Below are 27,711 nucleotides of genomic sequence, written 5' to 3'. Positions count from 1 at the left end.
TAGGGGAAATCGGTACAAGCCAACCTATTTGGACTCAAGAATTTTTTTCGCTGAGTTTGATATTTGGTGGTCTAATGTCGAAATTGCTAGAGAAAATCGACACAATACCACCAATTTGATCTCTAGTACCTAACCTTGAGTACTTGGCGTCCACATAGGTGGGGTGAAGCCGAAATGATCTATGCAATTGGTTCTGGTTATACCGATTTGGACCTACAAAAATTTTAAAAAAAATTATTCAAATCTCGACCAAAATGGCACGTGGCAAGACTTCAATGAACCTGACAAACAAAAAGACGAAAGAAAATTAGTATATTACCCTTATATATAACAAAATGCGAAAGGAAAAAAGAAATCTGACGGTTTTTCTAAGTAATTGTAGCATCTCCCAATTATAAAAATCCAAATACGGACTAAAATTCCAAAAGTTGAAAATTTTGGTGAATTTTATTATTTTTATTTTTGTTGAAAGAAAAGTTTATTAATTGATTATCTAAAAATTGCCGAGGAATTCATAGTATTTAGATTTCTAAACATGTGAAACTAGAGAATCTTAAAACAATCAGAAAAGTAAATAAAAAGAGAAAGACTCATAAAAAATACATCTTGAAGGCTTAAATAAAAATGGTCTAATATTGGCACGAGTGAGGGCTCTTAAGTTGAATACCATTGTATTCTACAGTTAAAATTTTGAGCGTTTTCAACATCGATAACTTCAGTTTTGATAGTCTTACTTTCCCTTTTATTTTGGCGGCAAGCTGCAACAATTCCTCTCACAGACTTATTAGCTAAAATGCCCATGAATTAATAAAAAGTTTGTTTTTACCATTTTTTTTTTGTCATCTTCACCACTTCCACTCCGACCACCACTCTTCAGAGGTACCACTACAACCACCACCATCTTTTTGCTCTGCTCTCCTCTATGCTCTCTTTCTTCTCTCTATTCCGGCTAATAGTACCTACCCTTAGCCAGAATAGAGGGAGGTTCGAGAGTTTGGAGAGACAACAAATTAGTGATGGTAGTGGGAGGCTGTTATGTGTCTGCAATCTGCCTTGACAACACAATCACTTGCAGGATAATAAAGTGTAGAGAATCCATACATGAAGCCAACAGAAGCTCAGGTGACATTCAAATGCTGAAGTGAAGAGCATCCCTGACCAAAGTCAATTAGTCCTAACAGGATATTGTTCAAAATTTTCATGGTTTTGTCTCTCCTTGGAAAGTAGAAAGCTACTAATTGTCTGCAAAAGATCCAATTAAGAAATAATTGACGATTAAACCGAAATTAAAAAAGTCATCAGTAGCCTAAGAATTACATGTAAAACAAAAAATGAATTTACAAAGTAATTGACGATTAAACCGAAATTTGTTAAGTAAAGTTTGTATTCTTATTAGGTAAAACAAGTATATCCCTTGAGCCATAAAGACATGTTCTAATGTCTATTTCTGTAACAATGGTCCATCATCTGTTCATACAAAATATCACAAGCATGAAGAAGAAAGTCACAAGGAGTCCATAAACAGTGAGGTTCCCGTTTTCTTTTTTGTTGCCTGACAACACTTACCCGGAACAGGCTAGGGCATTATAAATCAAAATAATTATTGGTGAAGAGGACATAATTCGCTCTTCGCCTAGTTCTGGATGTAACTTTCCATTTCTCGATTAAGATCTTCTTCATGTTAGGGCAACTCGAAACAACAGTAGCGACTCCAGATGAAGAAATAAATGGGCAATCATCCATAGCACAAGACTCGAGTGATTTGCATTTCTTCACTAGATGGGATAAACCAGCATCTGTTATTTGTCGACAATAAGATATCACTATATCTTTCAGTAATGGGCATCCTTCTCCTATCTCTGCCAACGCCGCATCCCCCAATCTCTGCTGAAACAAAACATTAATATATATAGGGCCTGCTTGACGGATGTATGAGATTTCAATTAAGAAATAACAACACAACCAATGTTCGTCTAGTAGATAATAAAGTTTAAAGTAGAGATAGAAAGTCACATGCCTCAAGAAACTCGAAATTAAGGTAGACAAGCTGAGGGCATCCCCTTGCAACAGCTATCACTCCAGCGTCACCAATAAGGTAGCAACTACTAACATCCAAACGTTGAAGTGAATAGCAACTCTTACCAATGGCGATAAGGGCATCATCCGCAACACTGGTAATATTAACATTGCATAGTATCACATTTATGCTCAAGACTACTATAAAGTAAACCAAACTCGTAACCTATCTTACAGGATAATAAATGTATTCCTGAGAGTAGATAATCTTTCTTTCTTGAAAAAAAAGGAAACAACTTATTATACAAGAAGAAAAAGAGAAAGAAATCACCTATGACAACGAGAAATTCTCAAGTCTGTGAGATGTTGACAGTTAGCGCCAATGGCTGTGATTCCCTTGTTTCCAATCTACTTGAAAGGATAATTATATTAATAAGTATCTATCTCAACAAGTCTTTAAGATGTTTAACCTCAAGATTTCGAAAAATGATCAGACGAAATTTAAATCCTATTAAAACCCTACTTTCATGCTTTAAGCTTCACGGATTCACCGCCACTCGTCACCCACACTATTGGTTGTTTTACCCACTTATCACCCTAAAAGCAGTGAAAGCGAACTTACATTAATGCAGCAACTTGTATTCTCCGACGATAATATCGACTCTACCTTATGACGTAAGGTGGTGTGATAGCTCCTCCACAGCTGAAGGCACTATTATATGTCCCCAACCCCCTCAACCTACTCGTTTTTTACACTTTTCTTGATGGACCATAATAAACATCTATGTTCGTAGTAACATTATTCTGAATAATTGAGATGCTAAAATGTTATAGAAAAAGATTACTCTGACAAAGGTAAAAGTTTGACATCATTGAACAACTTACCTCTTCACATTGTCCAATATGAAGCTTCTTCAATCCTTTACAACCCCGAGCAATGTGGCATAACGCATCATCTCCTATATCTAAACAATCCTCCAACTCAAGAGCTTCTAACCTTTTGCAACCTTTGCCAATCTCAAGAAACGCATCATCGCCAACATCGTAGCAGTCTTTTATAACTAGTTCAGAAAGATTTCTGCATACATTAAAATAAAAATGCACATTATAGTGCCAAAAAATGATCGATAGAGTTAATAGTTCAACTAATTTTTCAGATGAAAGTCGCCACTTGCTCATTTTTTATTCGATGAACCTATTTTTTTGCCGCTTCCGTAAACATGATAATAAAAATTGTTAAATATTAAATGTCGAATGATACCAACACTAATGAATATGAGAATCACATATTACTCTCTCTAATTTGAAATATATATCAAGTGAACACGTATACAATATATGCGGCTTTGAGAACAATGCACTTGCAAGAAACAAGGCAACTTAGCTATTCAAACAGTAGACATAGACTTACGGGCAAGATCTTCCAATAGACTCCAATCCAGCTGTTTCAATATTATGGCAGTGAATAACTTCAAGATGTATAAGCCCAGGACAACCAGATGCAATTGCTTGTAGACCCCGGTCGCTCAAGGAAGGACAGCTAGTTAGAGTAATAGATTTCAATTTTTTGCTCCCAGCCCCAATTGCAAGGAAACTCCTGAAGTTATAAGCATGAGAATGTAAACATCAAGATCTTGGGACCAAAATATGAGACTCCGATGTGAATCAAGAATGTGATGGGTGGGTGGGGGAGCTCCCCTTTGATTTAGAAATGAAGTATTGGTATTCTTTTGACGTTCATAAAAAATATCAAATAGATTACAAGAATACATAAAGGAAATCATGAAAATAGATAACTCCGGAAATAGGTATTAACTAGAACGATCTAAGACAAACTTACATAATCTTTTCAGTGACAAAGAGGTGTGGGCCAAGAACAGGTCTATACAAATATAGTTTGAGTATAAATTTGTCTAGTGTTGGACCTCTTTTCTAAGAAGTAAATCTACATCTCTCTTGCAGATATCTGACTCTAGATTTACGGACATTAACTCATGTTAGATGCAAGCTACGTCGAAGTTCTTGTCCAATAGTAACTTTGACGGCTCATATTTTCATTTTATTTTTATTAGAATACCTAATAAATAGTCATAAGAACATATCTAACCTCTCGGTCAATGTATAATCATTGCATAAATCTAGCAACTCCAATGACAAACAGTAGGCACCCACAGCTTGTAAAGTCTCGTCAGTAACATTTATGCAATATAGCTTTAGATTCTTCAAGGATGGGCATCCTCTTGCTATTGAAAGCATCCCTTCGTCTTGGTTGTTGATGCGGCCTGAATATTCCAATGACAAGGTCTGAAGAGAGGTGCAGTTACGCCCCACAACATCCAATGAGAGATTGGTAATATTTTTGCAATCTGTTAATGCAAGAGCCTTCAACGACTTCCCACAACCGACAGCTATTTCGATCACACCTGTATCAGTCAAGCCTTCAAAACCTAATTTTAAATTTTCCAATTGTTTGCAGCATTGTCCCACGGCTGCTAGACCTTGATCTCCAATATTACAGTCCTATATGAGTCAAAATTTACACATTTTATACGCATAATATTATGCATAAAGGAATTAAGCAGTAAAGTAATATATATATATATATATATATATATATATATATATAATTTATACACGTCCAATTCAGGTGAAGTTTTAAAAGCGTCTCGTGTGGGTATTAAAGGTGCCTCCTTCCATCACAAACTCCCCCTGAAATTTGCCTTGAAGGAGACGCCTTCAACCATAACAGGAGGTGTCTTTAAAACTTCCCTTTCATGAATTGTCCACCACTCCTTGGTAAACTGTGAAATACCATTATTATTGCCTACTAATAAATAGAAGAGACACGTCATATGATATTCAAATGGCAAACCACAATAATTAAAGTCTTTGGGATTGATGAAACACACCATATAAGAAAAGAAATCATTTTAGAAGAGATAAATATTCACCAGTAATTCTAAAGATTTCAGGAATCGACATCTCTCCACCAAGGACTCTAGTCCTACACTTGTCACAAAAGGACACTGTAGCAAGCGTAGTGTCTCGAGCCTATTGGTCTGAGCCAGATAAGACAACCCAACATCTGATAATGTACATTCTTTAGAGTCTTGCTCATCATATCGTTCTGCCAACGAGTAATGTCTTTCGTCCTGTAAGAAGAGTGACATAATTCACATATCTTCATGTAAACAACATCCAAGTTCGAATAAAGAGTCTGCAATATCTAACAACCAATTTTATATAAACACATATATAATATATATATATATATGTGTGTGTGTGTGTGTGCGCGCGCGTGTGCGTGTGAAAATAAAAAAAGAAGATAATGTTAAGAAGGGGAAAAAGAGCAATGTTGCCTACAACGCCAATTGCTCTAGTGCATGCTACGTATACATGTATGCGATACAGTTATACACTACCATATGAGTATCAAGTATGTTAGGGGTATACGTCTTTGGTTCGTATTTTCCTAAACAATATATAGTCTGTATGATGCGTGTATAATAGATACACGCCTACTTTAAAAGCTTTTATTTCCATGAAATATAAAATCTAAACTAGTTACCTAAAAGAATCCGCATAGTTAACTACACAGCTAGTCTAAGACTTTGTAGTACTAGATCGCGAATCCACCGAAACCGGGTATGCGAATTTGCACATTGAAGTCTCAAACCAACCCACTATTATTATTATTATATTACTATTATTATCATTCTCAAACTAACCCATTATTATTATATTATTATTATCATGTATCAACTATCATGTATCATATTATATGAATTAAGTTGTGACATTGGATTTTGATATTGGCTTTAATAACATGAATCGATACAAAGATGATTCAAATGAAATTATATACTAGATTAAAACCCTAATGCAAAAAAACACAAACATTTGAAAGAAACACACTTACATTATTCTGTAGATGCAAATAAATGGGTGAACTTCCATCAATGTAAATATTTCTCAGATTAACAAATCGATCAGTCAATAATTTAATCAGGGTATCTGGATTATTAGAAGCAGTGGGTTTAATTGTGTGACGACTCAAGTTGGTGAGTTTGAGCCATCTTTTGCATACAAGAGAACATGAATCGGTATCCGATTTTGATCCCTCAAAACGACTGAATATCTCAAAAAGCGATTCATCAGGTAGAAATGTGTTTATCAAATCACCACCTTTCACCATTTTGATCCTTTCCCCGTAAATCCCGAAGGAGAGAGTTTCGTGAGAGAGAGGAGAGAGAGAACCCTATAAATTGCAAATAGGAAGAGTTCTACCAGAAGTTTTAAGGGTGAGTCTATTGGGGCCATCTTTTTTCCTCGGGTTAATTAAAGACAACACTGGGAGTCTGGGACTAGACCTTCACCTAATCCGTCCTGTTCTCGGATTGCCTTGATATGGGCCTCGGACTGCTCAGTCCGAGTCTCAAGGAGAGCACCAAGAGAGGGGTGGCTAAGACCAAAAGGGCGTGCCTTTAAAGAGACCCCAAGTTTTTAAGGCACCAACCGATAGCGTTTTGGGCACCCATTATTGAAGTGTTTCATCAAACAAGGCACACATGTCCCTCAAAGATGGTAACCCAGTTGGTTAGTGCATTACTCTGCAATGCAGAGGTCCCAGATTTGATCCACTGGAAGTGCAAATCCGCAGAATATTGAACTTGAGTTATTATTAGTATAAATCATGTAATAAATTTGTCGGGTTTTAGGCCTATTTCATCTTGTTCTTTCATGATTTACCTTAGGCGGTTATCGTATTTATCACATCTACGTGATGTATCAATGTCTTGTAATGACTAACGTAAAACGTAATCGACTAGAGACATGCTTGACCGAGGGCTTTGCCTAGGGCCCTTCAAAAACGATTTAATTTTGTATTGGTAAGTTATTCAAGGCATATAAAGTTAAATGGAAAACAAGTTTAACTTAATTGGTCGGTTAACTGGTTTTGGTAGCAGACTAGTTCGATCTATAACTTTGTCATACTATTGCACAAAAATTTGTTATGCATTTTATGAGAAAAATGTGAACTACAATAATAATACCTAATGAATTTCAACAATTGGGAGACCTTGCCTCAGTGATATTGTAACTATTCCAACTGGAAGGAGGTTACGTGGTCAAATCCCACCTCCAATCTTTTTTTTCAATCTATACTTTTCTCTCTTGTTTAATTGGTCCTAAATAAGACTTGTGCCAGTGTGCCCCTGTGATTTTATGACCACAATAAGTTTCATTATTTGATATTCTAGTTGTTGTAGTTACGAATATACACTGGCAATCCATTAGTCATACTGAAGAAATCCAAAAACTAACACTGCAATTCAACAACATTATCTTCTCCTACATCCCGTGTAAGGGCAACGAGCAGGCAGACTCCTTAGTAAAATGGGCGAGGCATCACTGACAAAATCGCATCTGGCACACCAAACCGGCTTTCCTACCTGACTCTAATCAGTTTAATAGTGATTTGTAGTAGTTCTTCTCTTGTCACAAAAAAAAAACCCTACAAGATGTTACTTTTGCTTGTTAATTCTTCAATTTGTAATCAATCCACACTTCACCTTGTACTCACCACCCACTCTATTTGTCCATAATTCCATCAGGGTCATTTGATGGTTTTGAAGCCCGATGAGATATATCACTAATTCTTAAGCATCGCCCACTTACCATGAGGAGCCGATAGTATTCTTTTTATTTAGGAGGAGGAGGTTCAAATCGCAAAGGTTAAGAGTTGGACGTATGGAGCAGGGGGTGAAGATCAGGTGCAACATTTCGCGGAGGTTAAGAGGCGAAGAGTTTGATCGGTTCCATTTTCCTGATTAGGTCGTGTTTGAAAGTCGAAAACAAAGAAATTTGGATTTCATTGTAATTGTCGAGATTAGAGAGAAAAGTGGTATTATGGTTGAAATGACTCAAGTATTTGAAATTTCCACATCAAACATAAATTTCATTTATTGGTTATGGAGTGTTAGATTCAGATGTGGTTTCAATTATGGGCCATTTCCTCATAAAACGTATGGAGAAAGAAGAGTGCCCTGCTGAACTCTATTCCTGCATGTGATTTGCTTAGGAAGAGATGATTTCAACAACCGAATAGGTGCATTCTTTGTCTGAGCGGTGGTGGCTAAACTGCTAAACAGGTATGGTGTTATTGAATTCCAATATTTTGGTTGGTTGAAGCTATGGAACAAATGTGGTTGCCCAAGTGGTTGATAGTTTTGACATAAACTCCAAACCCTGGACGTCCCAGGTTCCATTCATGGTTATTGAATTTGGGTTATTAAAGTTATAAATAATAAGTTTGTTGGACTTTAGGCTCTTTAGTATGTTTGTTGGGCTTTATGGCCCTTTGATCAGTGGTTTAACTTAGGCGGTTATCTTGCTTATCACATCTTGATGATGTATCAATGTCATGTAATGACTAACGTAGATCATAATCCATTTCCAAAAAAAGAAGTTTATAATACCATTGATCAAATTATTATGGAGGTTAAATCTTGTCTATTCATGTGCATTGCCTACTACAAGTTTCAGGGGTGCTCCTTTTCTAGTTTTATTATGTTCATGGGATTCGCAAAACCTCTTGTATCCTTCAATGCGTATCAGCACAATTATCAATATGATATTGCTTACAGAAAGACTTCCAATTTTGGTATATGATCGGCAACATGAATGCCTGAAATTACGTTTTATTTGATTAATTTATGCATCAAAATCTCCCATGATGGATTAGTATAGGTTGATGAGTTTCAGTAGTTACGACCTTCCTTGCATAAATGTCCAATATTCTATCTGTATAGTTTGATTTTTAATACAGAATGATCTTTGCAAAGGAAATTCATTTTAGCCAAGCAGTTGTAAAAAGCAGAAAAGCAAAAGTGGGCAGATAGGTAAAAATACGCTATTTACAATACTTGAAAGACAAAATACATATTACACTTAGAAGCTGAGTGAGAACTTATCTGATTCGATCAATCAGTTAACCTAAAGCTTTACTAGTTTTGTTGCCGTGCATTTTCTTTTATATGTTTAACAAGAGAAAGAATTGTGTATGAGCGCAATGGGAATGAACAAGAAAGAGATCTAAAAACAAGTACCAAATAACTACATAAATTTATAGTTTTACAAAATAGCCTCCCAACATCTTTGTGTTTTTAGATTTTGCAAGCATTACTAATTTACTATAACTAATTGAAGAAGAAAAGAAAACACTAAGAAAGGTTTCATTGATGTGCATGAAAGGTCTAAGAGACGCCTGTTTTCTATGTAATCGACCTTACTCGTAATCATCCTTTCAATATTTGTTCTATAGTTCGGATGCCGTTTGAATTTTGAAATATACTCTTGAAGTTTCTTTTTGTTCTACAAATCTTAAAATTCTTATACGGTATTTTAACGGCTAAAAGTTTACTATTAGATAATATTATGTTAGTATTGAAATTTGAACATTTGAAAGTTATATCTGGCTTAACTTCTCTGGCAAAAGGACAGATGACAAAAGGCGAAGTAAAACAATGTTGCGGAGACAAGTGGCAGGAGAGCGGTTTCACCTTCAGTGTTCCTCGCTTTACTAAAGCCCAAATCCTTGTTAATCTTCCATTATTTGGTTCAGACCGAGCTCTATCTGCTTCCGATTCCGCCATAAATCAGTGGGCAGCGACCTGTAAGGTATACTTTCCTTCCTCTCTGTCTAGTATCTTGCTTGATTGTTAATCTTCTATCTAGAGCAGAAAAGGTAGAAGAGATGTTTCATTAATAACTCGTAAAACAAATGTTTGATGATTTTCATGGAGTTTCGGTCGATGTTGCCTATATCAACTATACTTCTAAATTCGTAAAACGTTAACGACTCGTCTGTATCTTTATTTATCTGGACCAAATTTAAATCACATAAAAATGGAAATTTCCTATAATAACTACCTAAAAATCATCCTAGTGGTGGTAGATTTACTGAATATGTTCTTATTAATGTTTCGTTTTTTGAAAATATCACGGCCTGATTTTGTTGCTTCTAGATGCTGTACATATTTTTACTGTATCAGGGCGTAATGTCTCTGCATCGTTTTCATCGCCGTTCTCAGATGAATATTATTTGGATATGAACGACCTAGTGAACTGTATAGTTTTTTTCGACATCAGAGAAGCTAAGGATATAAAACTTTTATGCTTGCATGCTGTCCGGATTGATACATATATGCATTCATTTGGTCTGAATAGAGGCTTAGCTGGGATATAGCTGATATTACTGATTATACAAGCTTGGATTTCGTTAAACACAGTCCCAATTTTGGAGGCAGTCTTGCCATCTTGTATCATCTTCTTTAAATCATGAAAAACAATATGACGTTGAATGGGCAAGTGATGTTCTCTATTCTGTAACACTGTAACAGTATGTGACGGATCTGGTCATTCAATCTGAAAACAAAAATTTACATGGACACTATGCATGTGGACAATAAACACTTCATTGCATTGATATTAATTTATAACTTTTGCATTTTTTTGTATGTAGCCATGTCTAGTCGTGAGACATCTGTAGAACCATCATCCTCAGATATGAGAAAGATCGTACAGTTTAATGAGTATTTGTTGCTGGATGAAAACTCAATCCAATTATCTTTAGGAATAGGTATGCAACCAGAGTATGAATCTAAGAAGTTAAAGGCTATCGATGATGATCTTCTTCTTCGTCTTAAGGATATCATAATGTATGAGATACTTACAAGAGTTCCTCTAGACAGTTTAATGCAATGGATGTGCGTATGCAAAGAATGGTCCAGCTTAATCATCAGCCCATCATTTGGGTCTATGCATTCTCGTCGAAATACCTCTAAGAATCCCGGTTTAATCTTTTATTCCACCAGAGATGCAACTAGAGATGTGAACAGAGATGATTTTGATTATTATGAGGGAACACCTCATCTCGTCTTCTTTGATATCAATAAAAAGGTAGAGAGAGCTATTCAACTTCCACCGGAGATAGAGGATGACTGTCGGGGCAAAGTTGTAACGGTTTTGCACTCTTTAAACGGGTTGGTACTTATATCTTGCAGTAGTCATGATATGAGCAGCAAGATGGTTAGCGATTATGTCCTTAACCCGATTACTGGTTATTATACCACCCTCCCAGTTCCCGACATGGACGACATGGAGACGGGGTGTGGGAAAGACAATTACTTAATTTTGGTGTATGATTCAGTCGCCTCCAAATATAAGGTGATATATTGTGGTTATGCAAAAGAAGATTACTTTTGTAAGATTTCCGACATTAGTGTTGGTGCAGCAGGCCGCAGCTTTTCTTGGAGAGATGTTGCTATACCAAAGTCCTGGTGGCATTTACGTAGAGAAAATCCACCAATTGTTACAAATGGTTATTTACATTGTATGTTTGGTGGTGTCAGGGATATTCGTAATTTAAACGGGAACTATAGCTCAGGACCTACTGAGACCAATAGACAAATACTTAGACTGGATGTTCACACAGAACATATTGATAAAATAGGATACCCTGGATGCTATTCAGGTAGAGGTAGTTATACTTTATTAGAGATGAGAGGGGTATTGTGTTATATCCATCATGTCTCAGATCTTCAGTTGAAGTTCTTGGTTTTGAAGAAGGATTCGAATAACAAATATGAATGGGTGGAAGATTGCAATGTTGATTTGGGACACTTGAGAAATGTAGTGCCCTTTGTTGGCTTTCTATCTGACTGCAAACCTTCTGCTATTCTCAGTACAGATACTGAACGCAAACTGATCTTTTGGTATCTTCGCAAGGATTATGAGGATGAAGACGACTACCTTTATAGGTACTACTCTTATGATGTGGATCGATGTCATTTGGAGCTTATCTATGAACCATTAGAAAGTAATGCTGTGGATGTCCATGTTAACACCCTTGCCTACTTTTGACCCGACTTCTTCTGTCCGAGAAATTGAAGACGATGACGAATGGTGGAATTGATGAACCTTTTTAAGGTATGCTCCGAAGATCATTTGATGCAGTATTCGCCATCTTGGTTCGTCTATGAAGTAAGGTTCTGTTATCTTTTATTTCTTTTGTTGTGCTGTTAGGCCTAGCAGCTGTTTCTCTTGTTATGCTTGTTAGTACTTTGAAGAAACCGTAGTTTGAGTTTAAATCATGCTTAATTTCAGACAGTGTCGAAGAGATGCATAACTTATCTATTCTTATGTTAGTGTTTTTAAGTCGTATATCTTGGAGTTATGTGGTGCTTCTTTTTTATGTTTGTTTATAGCTAGTAATCATATGGTATAGACTTTTCATGGATGATTTTCTCATTAGAACACCTCAATCCGAATCCCACACTTGGGCTTTGGGTTATCTCAGTAAGAGCCCTCACCAAACCGTCTCTCCGATTGCTTGACTAGCTTAAGTATACTCTGCTATTTAATAATATCTTATCACTTGCTACTTGCTAGTGATAATATCATCTTTGGACTTCTTCATGAGTTACTGTTAGGTATACTTAAATTGACCTTATAACATGGCATAATATCATACTAGACATCAGCAGCAGCTGCTAGCAGGTCACATAAATAGTCATTGTGTTACGGGTGCCTCTAAAGGCGGTCGTTTTGCTTTTAACCCGTCCATCTCTTGGACTCCCCATGGGCCTTGGATTGAGCAGTCCGAGACCCACTGATTGAGGCAGTCTGAGAGCGCTCGGACTAAACCTAATTTGTGTTGTTCAAGCCCAACATATATTATGCCCAGTCCGAATGCCTTTGAACTGCCGAGTAGGATTCATACAGGGTATACAATGAGGGAAATGCTTTTTTCCCCTGTTAGTGTTACTCAAAGTTTGATGGATTAGCTGATGTGGCATCTTACTGGCTAAATATTTTGATAAAATGTTTTTTGAAAATCTTAATGATTTAAAAATAAAGGTACGACAGAGTTTGGTCAAACTTTGAGTTGGTATTGATAGTTGTTATTCAGCGAAAAGAAATATTCACAACAACCGAATTTTAATAATAAGTGAACATGAAGCTTCATTTTGTACAGAATCATAAGAATGAATGAGATTTGAACTTGAGCTAACCACACTTTTTAGTTCTTTGATTTGAAACTCAACAAATAAGCACTAAAACCATGAGGAATTTACAGAAATTTCTAAAGAGCCAAAATGTCACCAAAAATTGCTCTAGTGAAGATGATGAAAACCTAAAAAATGAATTATAAGAAAAATGCTAACTATTCTATCTCTATCTCTTTTCCTTTTCTCTATGTGTACTATAGTTATGGGTTGTAGAAAGTAGTTCCACACTTGCATTTCCAGCCTTCTGGTTCATAGTTAGCATATTGAACACCAATATGATCAGTTGTTGTGGGAACTTGTATTGCTTCACAAGGAACACATCCTCCGCATTTGTGCTCACAGTTTGGTGGTCTTGATCCTAGTGTACTCAACATTTTGTATGATTCTTCATTGCTCACTTTTCTTTGAATACTCTCAAAACCCTTCACAGAAATCATACACATAAATCAACTCAACCCATTTCTAAACAGAGAGAGAGAAAGATAGAGAGAGAATAGTACCTGTGTTAGATCCAAGGAAGTTGGTGCAAAATGAGGACTTTGGACTGTATTTGATCAAGCATTTTAGGTTAGTAGAAATTTAGAAGCTAAAAGAAGAAAAGGGTTTTGAGTTAAAAAAAAATTGAACCTTGTTGATGAACTTCAACATTTGGTGCAAAATTCCTGCTAGTTGCAGATACCCAAGTTATTGTTTGTAAAATAGCAATAACAGCAAACCAGATTTTTCTTCTGTTTTGTTCTTCAATAGTCCACATGATGATGGTGATAGTAATGATGAGAGAGAGAGAGAGAGAGAGAGAGAGAGAGAGCTATGAAAAGATGAGTTTAATGATGATAGTTTGAAAGTTTAGAGAAGACCCAAGACATTGGTGTGTTAAATAGTTCAATAGTATTTGATTGGGTCTCTTTCTTCTCACTACTCTTTCTTCTATTTTTTTGTAGTACTTGAGATTCTACAGACTTTCAGAGAGATCTTTGCTTCTTCAACAAGTGATTCCTAAATCTCTCTTCTTATTTCCTGTCAAAACTTTTCGTTTCAGAAACACCCTAAATCATCAAATCATCTCTTTTGACAAATCACTTGAAAACCTTATGATTAAGGGCTCTCCTCTCTCTCTCTCTCTCTCTCTAACACACAAACACTATCTCTCACTCTTTCTCTCTGTGGTCTCTACCTATGTAGGTGGTCAGTTAGAGCAGGAAAAACAATTCCTTTTTTGGGTCTCGAAAACCTAGCCAAAATCTAAAGCTTGTATTGAGAAAAGAGCTTTTACTGAGAATTCCATATCTATGGAAATAACCAAGTAAAAGCAGAAACCCAATTTCAGAATTATTTTTCTAAAATAACTCCCTGAACCCTGAAGTAATCTGATTATGATTAGACTACACATAATTAATATTTAATGATAAATTAGAGTCTTCTTAGTCAAACCATACATAAGTCAGGGTCATTGTTACATTCATGTCATGGTCATGATGAATCACATGTCATCCATCATAGAGAAATTTCTTCCGTCCCATTCATTTATGAGAAGCTCATAAAATTAACAACCGTGATGGGGTAACTCCCCACCTCACTCCCTTGTCTACCGTATTAGAATTAGACAAGGGAGTGTTTTTTCATTTTCAGTCCCTGCAAGTGTTTCAACTTTTAAGAACACCCCTACTTTTATGTGCCACATAGGCAAGATGGTGTACAAGGGAGTAAGGTGGGAGGGAACTTTATCATTTTTGTAAAATTAAAGAGTTAATTCCTATATGGCCCCCTACTTTGTGACCAGCTTCCTTTATGGCCCCCAAATTTCTGTAAATTCAAATATGGCCCCCTATTTTCATGGAAATGTCATAACTACCCTTCCCATTAATATATTTTCAAAATAAAATTAAACAAAAAAAATTTCACTCACCTCTCTCCCTCTCTCTCCCCAAGTTAGCACTCACATGAAGGTCGCCGGCCGGAAAATTTTCCGGCCGGCGACCTTCAAACTTTAAAAAAAAAAAAAAAAAAAATTTCACTCATCTCTCTCTCTCTCTCTAAAAATTCCGGCGAAGGGGGTTTCCCTTCGCCGGAATCTGGTCTGTTGAAGAACAGACCTATTCTGGTCTGTTCTTCAACAGATCCGGTATGTTCTGTTGAAGAACAGACCAAATCGATCTGTTCTTCAACAGACCAGATTCCGGCGAAGGGAAACCCCCTTCGCCGGAATTTTTAGAGAGAGAGAGAGAGATAGGTGAGTGAAATTTTTTATTTTTTTTTTCATGTGAGTGCTAACTTGGAGAGAGGTAAGTTGGAGAGATAGGTGACGTGGAGAGAGATGAGTGGTGGAGAGGGAAGTGAGGTGGAATTTAGGATTTTGTTTTTAATTTTATTTTGAAAATATATTAATGGGAAGGGTAGTTATGACATTTCCATGAAAATAGGGGGCCATATTTGAATTTACAAAAATTTGGGGGCCATAAAGGAAGCTGGTCACAAAGTAGAGGGCCATATAGGAATTAACTCAAAATTAAAAGGGTTTAATTGGGTTCTAATCTGTGACCAACTAGAAAACTTGATCCGCATATTTGTCATCTATTCATTGGTTTAGTCAAATTTAACGGTTAATATTTTCGTTTTCTTATAAACGGATCGGCACGCACGACACGCACCGTTCTGAGTCGTGTTGCCTTATAAACGAGTTGTGTCAGTCCGTTTTCGGGCCGACACGACCCATTGGCCACCACTACTCCTAACTAGGATCCTCCGCTTTCAACGAAACTCGTCTTCGACTCTGATATCATTTGTGACGCACCAAACCTCGATAGTTAAGATCTTGCCCCCTCTATAAACATCTAGAGACAAGTATATGGTTTTGTTTCTGGCTAGGCTCTATGAGCCCACTTATAAAACCTCGACAATTTTTAAGCTTAAGCGAACACCTATAGGGTATAACCCAGTCTGAAGACTTTCTCCCTAGTAATGTTGGACTATTATAGAAACACAAAGTAATTGAAATACTCCTCCCACTGGTACAAGTCATATGTATCTTAGTTCTTATCTGATGTAGTTAAATCTAGGGGTGGGAATCGAACACTACGACTCCATTTGGAAAAATAAAAATAATTCTTTAGTTTTTCAACTTTAAGCTTTCTCGAGCCATTCAATTCTAAAGAAATACCTTGAAAAACTTCAAACAATGACGTATGATAGTTGTAGTAAAGTTTTATGCAACAACACAAGCAAGTTAGGCTAATGAAGTTCGTTGTTGATTATTTGCAAGTTTTGCAAAAATCTGTTTGCAAGTGTGCAAAGATGTGTTTGCACATTTGCGAAGAAGTGTTTGCAAACTCTCCCTAATATTTTCATTCTTTCAATTAATCTTTTCAGGGTTCCAAATAAAAAATCGGTTTTGCAAGATTTGCATATCGAGTTTGTAATCTGCATTCTGCTAACCCAATTTGGAAAAACATAACGTTTGTCCTTAGTATTACTTTTGAATTAAATATATATTAAAAGTGAAATTTGTTAGAAAGATAAGACCATTTATTTCTAAATGTATAAGTTTTATCTGACATCAACCGAAAATAACATTTAGCTTAAAAAACTAAAGGAATCATTTAGACATAAGAACAATTTAGCCTTTATAAATATTTTCACCTGAATAATAATTATAAAATAGACCTTTCCTTTACCTATTTTATTAATTTATTTTGATTCAAATAGTTAAAACATCTATTTGTATCAAATATTAGTAATTTGTTTACTATTGTGTTTGAATTGTTTTAGTCAATTTAGTACATTACTTGTCTCAATAACGACAAAATCATGGATCCAAAACTAGATATTGTGCTACACAAAACCTAGATTCTAATAATATTTATTCTATTTTGGCTCTCTACTTTCTTCTAAAGGGGTTATAATGTTTTGGTAATTGACCCAAATTTAAAAGAAGATCAGTTTTGAATTTTGAAATCATTCTTATAAGAAGGGTAAATATGAAAACAAAAATATTACCTATAAAAGCTGACTGACGGTATTAAGACAAGGGGGCCATATTTAATTTTACGAAAAATAGGGGACCATAAAAGAAGCTGGTCACAAAGTAGGGGGCCAAATAGGAATTAACTCTATTAAAAAATATTGGTTGTACTATAACTTGCTCATGTCACCATGGGTCATAAACACTGTAAATAAACTAACAGAGATGCTTCCTTTTACCCAATAAATAGATGTAGCTCCCTATTATTATAGACTGGTCAATCACCAGGATGAGAGAGAAAGAAAGATTGCGATAGTAGATTTCTAGAGAGAGAGAGAAACAGAGGTTCTGTTATGTCTCAGTCTCTTTGATAAGCAAATTAGCATTAAATGGAATGAGACTATGGCTGGTCTTCTGTTCTGTCTCTATCTTTTCTCTGTTTCTCTTACTTATTATTAATTTCTCCTCTTCTGTTTGGTCTGAGATTCACTGTGAAGAAGCTATTAAATGAGTAAGATTTGTGGGCTTTTGAGGTTTAAAAAGATTAAACAATCATCATAAATGGGATTGAAAAATTGAAGAAGAAGAAAAAGAAATAAAGTGAGTTTGAGTTTGTTAAGGTGTTTAATCATTCCCAAAATAAATCCATCTTTTCAGTACTACTACTACTACTCTGTTAGTTGGATGTGTTTTATAGTGCTTTTTTTTTGTACCAATCTTTTTACTGATATGGGAAATCGTTAAACGAGGCAATTAGTGATTTGTGATTGAGGGATTTGATCATTCACTCTGTCTCTCACTTCACGTTTTCTCTCTCTAGACTTTCTCTCTCATCTCTTAACTTTTAGACCTTCCAGGAAAAGAGAGGCAGAAGAATATGGATGGATAAGATCCCAGTAGAAATCTTTCTTAATTCTTACCGAGCTTATGAGTTGATTAACGTGTGTTTGGGGATTGGGTTGTTACCTGACTTTAAAAAGCCTTATTAGAAGAAAAAAAAAATGTAATTTTGTTGTAAACAATTCTATGAGTCGCGAGTCAACACTTGTTCGCACTCGCACAAGTGATTGATAGTGTTGACATAAACTCTAAAATTCTGAAGGTCCAAAGTTCGATTTATAGAGGAGTTGGAATCCGTAGTTATTAAAGTTGAATTATTGAAAGTAACAATTGTATGGGCTGAAATGCGTCATTAAGAGTGCCCCTAGAATTCCGCGATTAATGGGGCCAGATGAGGTCAGCCTTAAACAAAGAGGTCAGCCTTGGATCCCTTGTTAAATAAGTCAGCCCTGGACAAAGAGGTCGATCGTTATTTCCTAAGCGGACCTCCTTCCGACATACCCGTTGAGGTTTTACTATTATTCAAGATAATGGTTGGCCAACGATATCTTCAATATGCCCGTTGGATAAGAAAACGATATCCGCATTCATGGTAATAGCTCTGTGCGTTACCACATTCAAGGCGACAACTCACCCAAAGATGACAGTTGAGCAAAGGAGACAGTTGACCACGAAGCACTATATAAGGATCATATAGTCATCGACTAAGTAATCCAATCACGAATAACAACACCCGGCATCCAATTCACCCGCAATCAACTAACCACTTATTTTCTCTCTCACATCGATCATCCAAAACCCTAGCAGGCAACCAACGACTGCTACTATCGTTGTCTCTTCTAACGACCACTTGATCAAGCAGATGACGAGTGATTTTTCTCTCTCCTGACGACCACTTGATCAAGCAGCTTACGACTGATCTTTCTCTATCCCGACGACCACTTAATCAAGCAGCTGACGACTGATCTTTCTCTATCCCGACGACCACTTAATCAAGCAGCTGACGACTGATCTTTCTCTCTCCTGACTACCACTTGATTAAGGAAGACGAGTGATCTTTCTCTCTCCTGGCGACCACCTGATTAGGGACAACGACTGATATTTCTCTCTCCACACGACCAAGGGGTGTTTCACTCGACGACTAGAGAAAGCGTACACCCGGTTGTATCACCTTTTCTCCCAACGATCATCTTGTCCAGACAACATATTTAACTCAATAGTTCAATCTCCGGTTTATTATTCATACTTTTCAAGCTTATTGACGACCGTCGGAGCTCCCTTAAGCCGACACCATCCCGGTGTCTCAGAGATCTTACGATCACGTATGTTTTTGTCTCTTTTCTCACATATTAAGCCTAAAAAACGTCGTCGGTGCCCGCAAAGATATTAAACAAGTGAAAGTCTGGCTTCCGGTCAACGGTCCGGTCCTCTTGACTTATTGACCCGCGATTTCTTACCCTCACATAAATAATGTAATAAGTTTCTCGGACTTTAAGTCTCTTTCATGTTGTTGGATTTTAGGCCTCTTTCATTATTAGTTTAACTTAGGTGGTTATCGTGCCAATCACATCTTCATGATGTATCAATGTCTTGTAAGGACTAACATAAACCGTAATCGATTTTTCAAAAAATAAAATAAATATTCGATCGGTGGCGAGACGGAATGCGGTATTCCTCTTGGTCAAGCGTTTTTCTTTAGTGAGGTATCCTAAAATCGTGAAAGCTCAGAAATGTTAAAGTCAACAATGAACAGGGTCGGTCCTGACTCAAAGCGACGAAAACGATCGGTTTGGGCCTCCAATTCCGTAAGGGCCCGAAAGTATCCTGTAGTTTTTTTTTGTTGAACGAGGATAACATTAATGAAGTAAAACGTTATTACAATACATATTAACTAAAATACAAGGGATATTATGCCACACTTTGCTTTGAATGTGCTTCCTCGACCATTTAGCTAATTTATCTGCTTGCGAATTAGTTTCTCTCTTTACGTGAAGGAATTGAATCGCTTCTAAGGCTCTACTTCTTTATCTGATTTTCCTGATGTGAAACATTGATTGCCATTGAATAGAGTGATGGCTGTTGCGGAGATGTTTGATCAGGTTGATATTGTCGCTTTCTATGATTATCGATTTGTATTGCTTGACTATTGCCCATTTCATTCCTAAGAGGATCGCCATAACTTCACCTTCTTCGTTGTTTCTAGCTCTAGTAGATTGGACCTGAGCTTCACTGAATTTTGCCTCAACATCATTTGCTATCATACTGATTCCCACCTTGGATGTTAAATTTAAAAAGGACGCATTAATATTAATCTTAATAAATTCATTTGCAGGCGGCTGCCATTTATCTTTGGTTTTATGTTTTTTCATTCCATGTTTTTTGTTTATATTCGGGTAATTTTTTATCATGTTAATAATTTTCGCAAGATCATTGATTTCATGCTGAAAGCAATGATCACAACGCAGTTTCCATAGGATCCATAGGATGGTAAAGAAGTGAATATTGTCTACGGTGTAGCAAAGTTCTGGTTGTTCTTCCCACGAGAAAATCCATTCCTGGATGGAATATATGTTTTCAGATTTGATGTTATAGTGGAACCATATGTTCTTCGCTATTGCACAGTGTAAAAGGGCATGTTCGATAGATTCAATAGCTATACAGTTCGGGCAATTCGTATTATTACCTATATATTTCCCTATTCTTTCTCTGACCGGGAGAGCTCTATTACAAATATTCCAAATGAAGATTTGGATACGAGGCACCACCGGTAGAGACCATATAAACTTCCAGTTTCTGGAATTGGAGCTATGAGTAATGTTCCTGGTACTTAAGTGTTGATACATCGACGAAACCGTAAATTTTCCTGATTTGGATAGTTTCCATTTTAGTTGGTCCTTGCCATCAGCATCCACTGGGATGGCCTTGATGAGGTTTTGGGTGTTAGTATCAAAGTTTGCATTAAGAACATCTATATCCCATTGATTGTTGCTAATGAGCTGAGAGACCTTGGTTAAAGTGGAGTTATTGTTGTTCAACAAGTTGCTTTCCATTTCAGGGATCCAATTATCTACCCATATATTTATTTCCTTACCTGAGTGAACTTCCCAAACTGAGAGATCTTCAACTAAGTTGTAGTGTTTCCTAATGTTTTTCCAGGTCTATGAGTGATGTGCTTTGCTAGGGCCTGGGGTATCCAAGTTAAGGAAGTATTTGCTTTTGAGAAGTTTAGCCCATATTGTTTCTGGATTATTCTTGAGTCTCCATGCCATCTTCGTGAGAAAAAAAAGTATAGTGGTGAATTGGACAAGAAGAACATAGTGGTGGAGTGGCCTGTTACTTTTTCAGCGTCCTAGTGATTAACTCCCCCTTCCCCTACCTTCGTATCTTTTTTGTACTCGGAAACTTTATTCTATAATATTATTCTTTTTCATATACTATAAGAATATAAGATTTTCATTTTCTTTTTGTTCCCACCATGTTAATTAGGTTTTTAATATCTCATTAACATGAGCTTTAGGTTTGTACTTTTACATCTTCATTTAGTTTTTGCACGTTGTAATTTTAAAATTGATTAGTATGAACCATAAGTCACATATATCTAAAGTTTATTATTATATTTATTCTATACAAAATGATTTCTATACTTTGTTAAAATACTTTAATATGTAAAAATTAAAGTACGAAATAAGTACAATTCGTTCAATATAAACACGAAATTCTTTCTTTGCAGAAAACTGAAGTTCAATGCGAAAAAATTTAAAAATAAGTTAAACTGTTTTTTCTTTTTAACTTCAAGATTTGGATCAAGACAAGTTTATTTTGTAAACACATTTTAACTAAATCATTTTACCCTTTCTATAAATGTAGTTCGATGCAATAGTTAAAAAGTGATATTTTTTTTTTTTAACAAGATGGGGCCTCAATTTTATCATCCGCGTTGGGCCTCTTAGTAGCTAAAGCCGGTCTTGGCAATGAGAAAGGCCAACGCTTTGGGGAAAGCAAAATAGTTTCCGGGGTGTGAAGACTTTGTCAAAAACTGGTCAACTCTAGTTGACCAGTATATTTTCTAAATGATAGGGGGAAAACAAAGTTTTTACCATTTCTTCTCCATTCCTTCTGAACTTGGTGCTATTTCTTCTCTTCGTCAAATTTCTCTCTCTTCTAATAACTTTACTAAACCAATCCCTTTCCATCTCTTTAATGCAACTTCTCTTGTTTCTATGGATCTTTCTCAAAATTTATTAACTGAGTTTATTCCAAATCAAATCAAAACCCTAACATACCTTTCTCATCTTGATCTTTCTTCAAATCTCTTGAATGGGTCTCTCCCTGATTTTTTAAGTGAACTTCCTAAACTTGCTGGAACCTTAAATCTATCTTACAAATTGTCGTACCATGATCTCGATTTAGGGTTTTCCTTTTCCCGTTGACACCATTTGGGAACAATGTTGAAGCAATTTGTAAGCAAAATCCATCGGAAGTCATCAAAATCTGGTAATAGTTCTTCAGGTGGAAGTGATTCCAGCAACAATGTTGTAGCCGGCGGCAATGGAAACCAAAGAACAAATAGCACAAATGAGGTTTGGGGTAGATCAAACGTGGTTAAGAAAATGTCAGCGGCTGTTTTTCCATCAACTGTTGTAGTTGGAATTGAACCTCTTTTATCATTCAAAGATGTTTCAAATCAGAGAAACAAAACTTATTAATCAGTAAGTTGAATCTCTGTTGTGTAATTTTCGACTTCAATGGTCCAAATAAAAACTTATTAATCATGGATCCCCGTGGTTCTTCATCTTCTAAATGGGATTGTTTCGCTAGTTATCAAGTAATGATTCAGTTCTAATCACATCTGATATTCTTATTTTAAATGAACCTGTTTCGTTTTCTAGGGATAACAATGAGATACAGTCTTCTATTTCCCCGTCGACATTGTCTTCATCTTCTATTGTTGTTACTCCAACATCTGATTTTCTTAGTGGGAAATTCACTTGGAAGGTTTATAACTTTAGTTTGTTTAAAGTCGACTACGGACTAACTAAAGTCGTTGATGGTGGTGGTTGTGGCCGGAGATGGTGGTCGGAAATGGTGGTCGGAGTTGAAAAGGATGTAGAAGAAGAAGAGGAAGAAGCAATGTTTGATTTCCCCCTAAAATTTATTTTCCCGGAAAATTTCTAAAAGATCACATATTCCCTTTAAAATTTCACACCCCGGAAATTATTTTGCTTTCCCCAAAGCGCTGGCCACGAGAAAACCCAACATAAATACTTGTTAAATTGCACTTAAAGCTTTTATTTAGGTGCTTCTTGAAAATTATTTACAATTGGGTACAAAAAGCCCACTTTTCGTAAAAAAACAAATCATAAATTTTTAACTTCTTGCTTCCTGCTTATTGCTTTTGACGGTAAAATATATATTTTAAACCAAAACATTTATACGGTTAGGAATTGGATATTTATTTTCTCTTCTTGTCTTCTCCTTCCTTCTTATCTTCTTCTACAAGTTGGGGTTTGCAAAGAAGGCAGCTTATAGGCCTGGTTTGAGTAACCATCAATCCGGTTAGTACAATCAAATTTTACAATAAATTTTTAATTTGTTTTTATTTCCAATAGTTGTTTTTGTTTTTTTTTTGTTGAAGAATAGTTGTATTGTTTTAAATTTGGGTATCTAAGTTATAACTACACCAATTGACACGTCAACCATTCTAATATGATTCGCAAGTGTAATTATAACAAATAAGAGGTAAAATTACCGTTGAGATACGTGGAGAATATTAGGCGGATTGAGAATACGAGATCCGACGATTAAGAAAAGTCCGGATGTACTTGAAGATATTCGCAGATATTGCAGAATATATGAAGATACAAAAGATATAGTTTCATATATTCAAGATATCTCTTATACATGTATTTAGAGAAATATTGTATTCTTTCCTAAGTTTAGTTAGGAAACTTAGGTAACTAGAAAACCCAAATCACTCTATAAATATGAGTTGGGTTATAGAGTTTAAATCATCGAGTTATCGAGTTATGTAATCGATCAACCCCACATACAATTGTATGTGGTGATTATTAATAATGAAGTAATTTCTCCGTGGATGTAGGTCTTGAGTATCCGACCGAACCACGTTAAATATCGTGTCTTTTATATTATGTTCATATCTCCGATCATTATATAATCGTAAATTTAACATGGTATCATGAGCGGGTTTATCAATCCTGTTTCATCGAATTTTTTTCCAGGTTAACCAACCTTGATTCAAGCTTCCGCCAAATTTCCAACACTTTTTTTGTTGTGATATAATAATCGGTCGATTATTTTGACGATTTTTCTAGTTCCCGAGTTATTCTTGTGATTATGACGAGAAAATCAAGTAAAAATAGTACTCCCTCTGTCCCAAATTAAGAGTCCCGTATTCCTCTTTGGTCCGTCCCAAATTAAGAGTCCCATTTCTTTTTATATCATACTTAATCCCTACTTTTTCCAAGTATACCCTTGTATTGGATTTTAGAGCTATTATTAGCTAATTATAATATTTCCTAGTAGAATAACCAAAATCTAGCTCATTCCCTAATAAAGTATCCCACTTTCCATAATGACTTAAAATCAACATTATTTAGGTATGAGATTAATTAGGAAAAAAAAACAAAACATAAAATACTGCCAACATTTGCTACCAATTTTAAATTTTAAGATTATCACATTGTATTGTGTTTCTAATTTAGTGCTTCATTTTATTTTCAGTAGTTGGTAACTTATGGTAAGTGAAGTGAGAGAAATAATACCCTATCATAATTCCATGAATTCCAAAAAGGATATACTAAAATAATATGGGTAAAAATGGAAAAGCAAAACTTGTGAAAAAAAGTTGTATTTTTAAAGTGGGACTCTTAATTTGGGACGGAGGGAGTAGAATTTTTTTACCAAGAATATGAGATCCGGTACTATCAATGATTTTCTGGGATTGTGAGAGTTCATCAAAGAAGCATTAATTGTTTCCTCTTCAACAAAGGTAACTTTTCTATTAATATTTGATTATTTTTCTAAATTTTTTGATTTTATTTTTATTTTTTTTAGACCTATATTAGGTCTGAATTTCAAAATACAAATTTCAGAACCAAAACCATCAGATTTGGTTCTCTTTTATCCTGTTCCAGGAAGACCATTACCCGGTTTTTTTTTTTTTTTTAAAAAAACCCACTGACCCACATTGGCTTTTGACTTTGTTGACCGAAGTCAAATGCTGTTGACCCGAGGTATTTCTTCATCTTCCCGTGACAGCAAACCTAGGATTTGATCCTTGCATTTTCTGGTTAGCTTTTGGGTCCAATCGGCTGCTTTCATCGTTTTGTATTATCAACTAATACATCGCAAACCCATTTTTCTTTCGATAAGATGGAGAATCGACTGTTTCTTCTCGGTTCTTAGGCCGATGATCAAATTTCTCTCTCTAGAAATACACCACCGTCGATGCCTTACATTGGCTCAAATCGACCGGATTTTGCTCATTATAGCAACCTAATATCGATTAGGTTTGAGATTCCAATCGATTTCTGACTTTGAGAAACTCTAATTTTTTGTTAGAAATTCCATTTTTCCTAAATTACTTATTTGTGACAGCTGCTGTTAATACTGTTTCGTGACGGTCCTTTACCACATTTTTCTACTGTTGGAAAACCTCTTTTGCGACCGTCCCTAACTGTCACTCATATCCAACTTTTTCTAGTTGTGACACAATTTTTCAGTCACTTTCTCTTCTATATGTGACACTAAATAGATTAATTTCATCTATTTCTCTTCCGGATTCATCCGTGACATTTCCAAAAACCATACACTTTCTGTATGATGACTTCTCTTTCTTACCAATTATATGTTGGACTTTTTCTACGACAAATAGAATATTTCTATTTTGATTTTTAATCACGGATTTACCCGTAATATTTTCAATATCATACTTTGTCTATGATAATCTTTATTTATTTCCAAGTTCAATTTTTTTAAATTCCTTTCACCTAATAGAGTATATCTTCAACGAATAGAGTATCTCTTTCACGAATAGAATATCTCTATTTTTTCCGGAAATATATCCGCGATCTTGCCTTTTTTGGCAATGAATTTCATGTCGACCATCATTTTGGTTGTTTCTTCTCCAATATTTTTTGGCAATTACGACAATGATTTCTTGTCGATTTCAAACAAAATTATTTTGTTACTCATTAGGTCACTTCTTGACCATTTTCACCCGATAATGATTCTCTTTTCGACATTCACATTAACAACATTTTTGTTGATATTTTCTTTCGCAATGACCAACTTTAGATACATGACAACAATACATGTAATTTTGTTGTCATTGATATTCGTTCAATCTTTGACCGCAATTACCAACTATTTAGTTGTGACTTAATCCTTCAATCAACTTCCAACGCATCCACAACTCAAAAGTTGCAAGAAGACAAAAGAAGACTCAACAAGTTTTTCTCTCCAAGTCGGACACTTCAAAAGTTACGTGCTCCAACTTGCGGGGGGGTAATGAGATACGTGGAAAATATTAGGCGGATCGAGAATACGAGATCCGACGATTAAGAAAAGTCCGGATGTACTTGAAGATATTCGCAGATATTGCAGAATATATGAAGATACAAAAGATATAGTTTCATATATTCAAGATATCTCTTATACATGTATTTAGAGAAATATTGTATTCTTTCCTAAGTTTAGTTAGGAAACTTAGGAAACTAGAAAACCCGAATCACTCTATAAATATGAGTTGGGTTATAGAGTTTAAATCATCGAGTTATCGAGTTATGTAATCGATCAACCCCTCATAAAATTGTATGTGGTGATTATTAATAATGAAGTAATTTCTCCGTGGATGTAGGTCTTGAGTATCCGACCGAACCACGTTAAATATCGTGTCTTTTATATTATGTTCATATCTCTGATCATTAAATAATCGTAAATTTAACAGTAAATGAAAGTTGATTTGTTTGATAGGGAGTCACATCATAATCCTCAGTAGAAGCTGCAAAATAATTTTTGTTTATTGGACAAGAAAGTTGTGTTTCCATTGTGTTTATAAATATGTGTAAGACAACCATTAACCTCTTTAAATCTCAAACTTAGGTACAGGGCCGGCCCTGACTTTTCGGTGGCTCGAAGCGAGGTCTGAAAATGTGGCCCTTTCTATCAAATTGTAAAAAGTATAAATGTACTACATGATAACCGTAAGTACCGCAAAATATTTTCATCATATTTATACAACAAAACAGTTTTTTTGATAATTACAATCACTGAAATTTTGTTCTTCTTAAATTTTCGATGCAAAGTCACTAATAATCGTCGAATAATTAAGATTGTCAGCCATATCCTTCTCAATAGATGATATAACTAAAATGTTTAACCTTTCTTGCGACATAGTAGATCGAATATAAGACTTAATCAACTTCAACTTAGAAAAACTTGTTTTTGCGGAGGCAATATCGTTAACATAATTCTATAAGAAACCCATGTGTTCGGGTAACAACCTTTCATATCTTTAAAAAAATCTAGCACTTTAATTAGTCTTTTGATCTCATTTGGTAAAAGGCGCTTCAACACTTTCAGTTTAGAAAATAATTCTAGTCCGTCCATGTCATATGACTCATTATACTTGAGAAAGGTTTTAAGGCGAACACATGAATCTCTCAAATCACCATCATCTTGGGAGTTTGACTTTTTTTAACTCAAACAGATAATCAAATATTTCTTTGTACTTCTGAAATTGCTCGAATCTGCTCTTAAATGAAGAAAGAGTCTGATCTAATATGTATATGAAATAATTAACTC

At 35.5% G+C, this 27,711-nt stretch overlaps 4 protein-coding genes across 6 annotated transcripts; 1 reads left to right on the top strand and 3 right to left on the bottom strand.

Moving 5' to 3' along the window:
• Nucleotides 1–1,366: 1,366 nt before the first annotated feature.
• Nucleotides 1,367–6,476, bottom strand: LOC147556796 (uncharacterized). Of its 2 annotated transcripts, none has more exons than XM_086657752.1 (8): nt 5,936–6,476; nt 4,968–5,168; nt 4,124–4,536; nt 3,428–3,613; nt 2,902–3,094; nt 2,348–2,424; nt 2,018–2,171; nt 1,367–1,884 (listed from the first exon to the last, which is right to left on the bottom strand). In XM_086657752.1, the coding sequence occupies exons 1-8, from the start codon at nt 6,209–6,211 to the stop codon at nt 1,585–1,587; spliced, it is 1,800 nt and encodes a 599-aa protein (XP_086513878.1). In that variant the 5' UTR covers nt 6,212–6,476; the 3' UTR covers nt 1,367–1,584. The 2 variants fall into 2 exon arrangements, with proteins under 2 accessions (XP_086513878.1, XP_086513879.1); XM_086657753.1 differs by having other exon boundaries at nt 4,124–4,439; nt 5,936–6,325.
• An 806-nt stretch (nt 6,477–7,282) lies between these two features.
• LOC147556795 (putative F-box protein At2g02030) lies at nt 7,283–12,253 on the top strand. Of its 2 annotated transcripts, none has more exons than XM_086657750.1 (3): nt 7,283–8,168; nt 9,515–9,696; nt 10,541–12,253. In XM_086657750.1, exon 3 carries the CDS (start codon nt 10,543–10,545, stop codon nt 11,938–11,940), a length of 1,398 nt encoding a protein of 465 aa, XP_086513876.1. In that variant the 5' UTR covers nt 7,283–8,168; nt 9,515–9,696; nt 10,541–10,542; the 3' UTR covers nt 11,941–12,253. The 2 variants fall into 2 exon arrangements, with proteins under 2 accessions (XP_086513876.1, XP_086513875.1); XM_086657749.1 differs by having other exon boundaries at nt 7,286–8,168; nt 9,520–9,696.
• An 829-nt stretch (nt 12,254–13,082) lies between these two features.
• Nucleotides 13,083–14,238, bottom strand: LOC147556794 (EPIDERMAL PATTERNING FACTOR-like protein 2). The gene is made up of 3 exons (XM_086657751.1): nt 13,716–14,238; nt 13,589–13,632; nt 13,083–13,510 (listed from the first exon to the last, which is right to left on the bottom strand). The coding sequence occupies exons 1-3, from the start codon at nt 13,840–13,842 to the stop codon at nt 13,289–13,291; spliced, it is 393 nt and encodes a 130-aa protein (XP_086513877.1). The 5' UTR covers nt 13,843–14,238; the 3' UTR covers nt 13,083–13,288.
• A 5,672-nt stretch (nt 14,239–19,910) lies between these two features.
• Nucleotides 19,911–20,936, bottom strand: LOC147556793 (uncharacterized). The gene has a single exon (XM_086658703.1). The coding sequence runs from the start codon at nt 20,934–20,936 to the stop codon at nt 19,911–19,913; it is 1,026 nt and encodes a 341-aa protein (XP_086514829.1).
• Between the last annotated feature and the right edge of the window lie 6,775 nt (nt 20,937–27,711).

This window comes from Eschscholzia californica, unplaced genomic scaffold (genome assembly GCF_041429995.1).
Source record: "Eschscholzia californica isolate CP2 unplaced genomic scaffold, dmEscCali1.0.p SCAF_2, whole genome shotgun sequence".
Taxonomy (NCBI): domain Eukaryota; kingdom Viridiplantae; phylum Streptophyta; class Magnoliopsida; order Ranunculales; family Papaveraceae; genus Eschscholzia; species Eschscholzia californica.
The sequence above is the reverse complement of the archived record's forward strand: the minus strand, read 5'-3'. Positions and strand labels throughout refer to the sequence as shown.

Excerpts from the sequence above, each read along its gene's own strand:
- LOC147556795 (XM_086657750.1), top strand. The coding sequence starts at position 10,543 with ATGTCTAGTCGTGAGACATCTGTAGAACCATCATCCTCAGATATGAGA.
- LOC147556796 (XM_086657752.1), bottom strand. The coding sequence starts at position 6,211 with ATGGTGAAAGGTGGTGATTTGATAAACACATTTCTACCTGATGAATCG. Across the intron at positions 2,425-2,901 it reads ATATTGGACAATGTGAAGAG|ATTGGAAACAAGGGAATCAC; the intron begins GTAAGTTGTTCA and ends CCTTTCAAGTAG. Across the intron at positions 2,172-2,347 it reads AGAATTTCTCGTTGTCATAG|TGTTGCGGATGATGCCCTTA; the intron begins GTGATTTCTTTC and ends TAATATTACCAG.
- LOC147556793 (XM_086658703.1), bottom strand. The coding sequence starts at position 20,936 with ATGGAAAGCAACTTGTTGAACAACAATAACTCCACTTTAACCAAGGTC.
- LOC147556794 (XM_086657751.1), bottom strand. The coding sequence starts at position 13,842 with ATGTGGACTATTGAAGAACAAAACAGAAGAAAAATCTGGTTTGCTGTT. Across the intron at positions 13,633-13,715 it reads TGTTGAAGTTCATCAACAAG|TCCAAAGTCCTCATTTTGCA; the intron begins GTTCAATTTTTT and ends GATCAAATACAG. Across the intron at positions 13,511-13,588 it reads CTTCCTTGGATCTAACACAG|GGTTTTGAGAGTATTCAAAG; the intron begins GTACTATTCTCT and ends ATTTCTGTGAAG.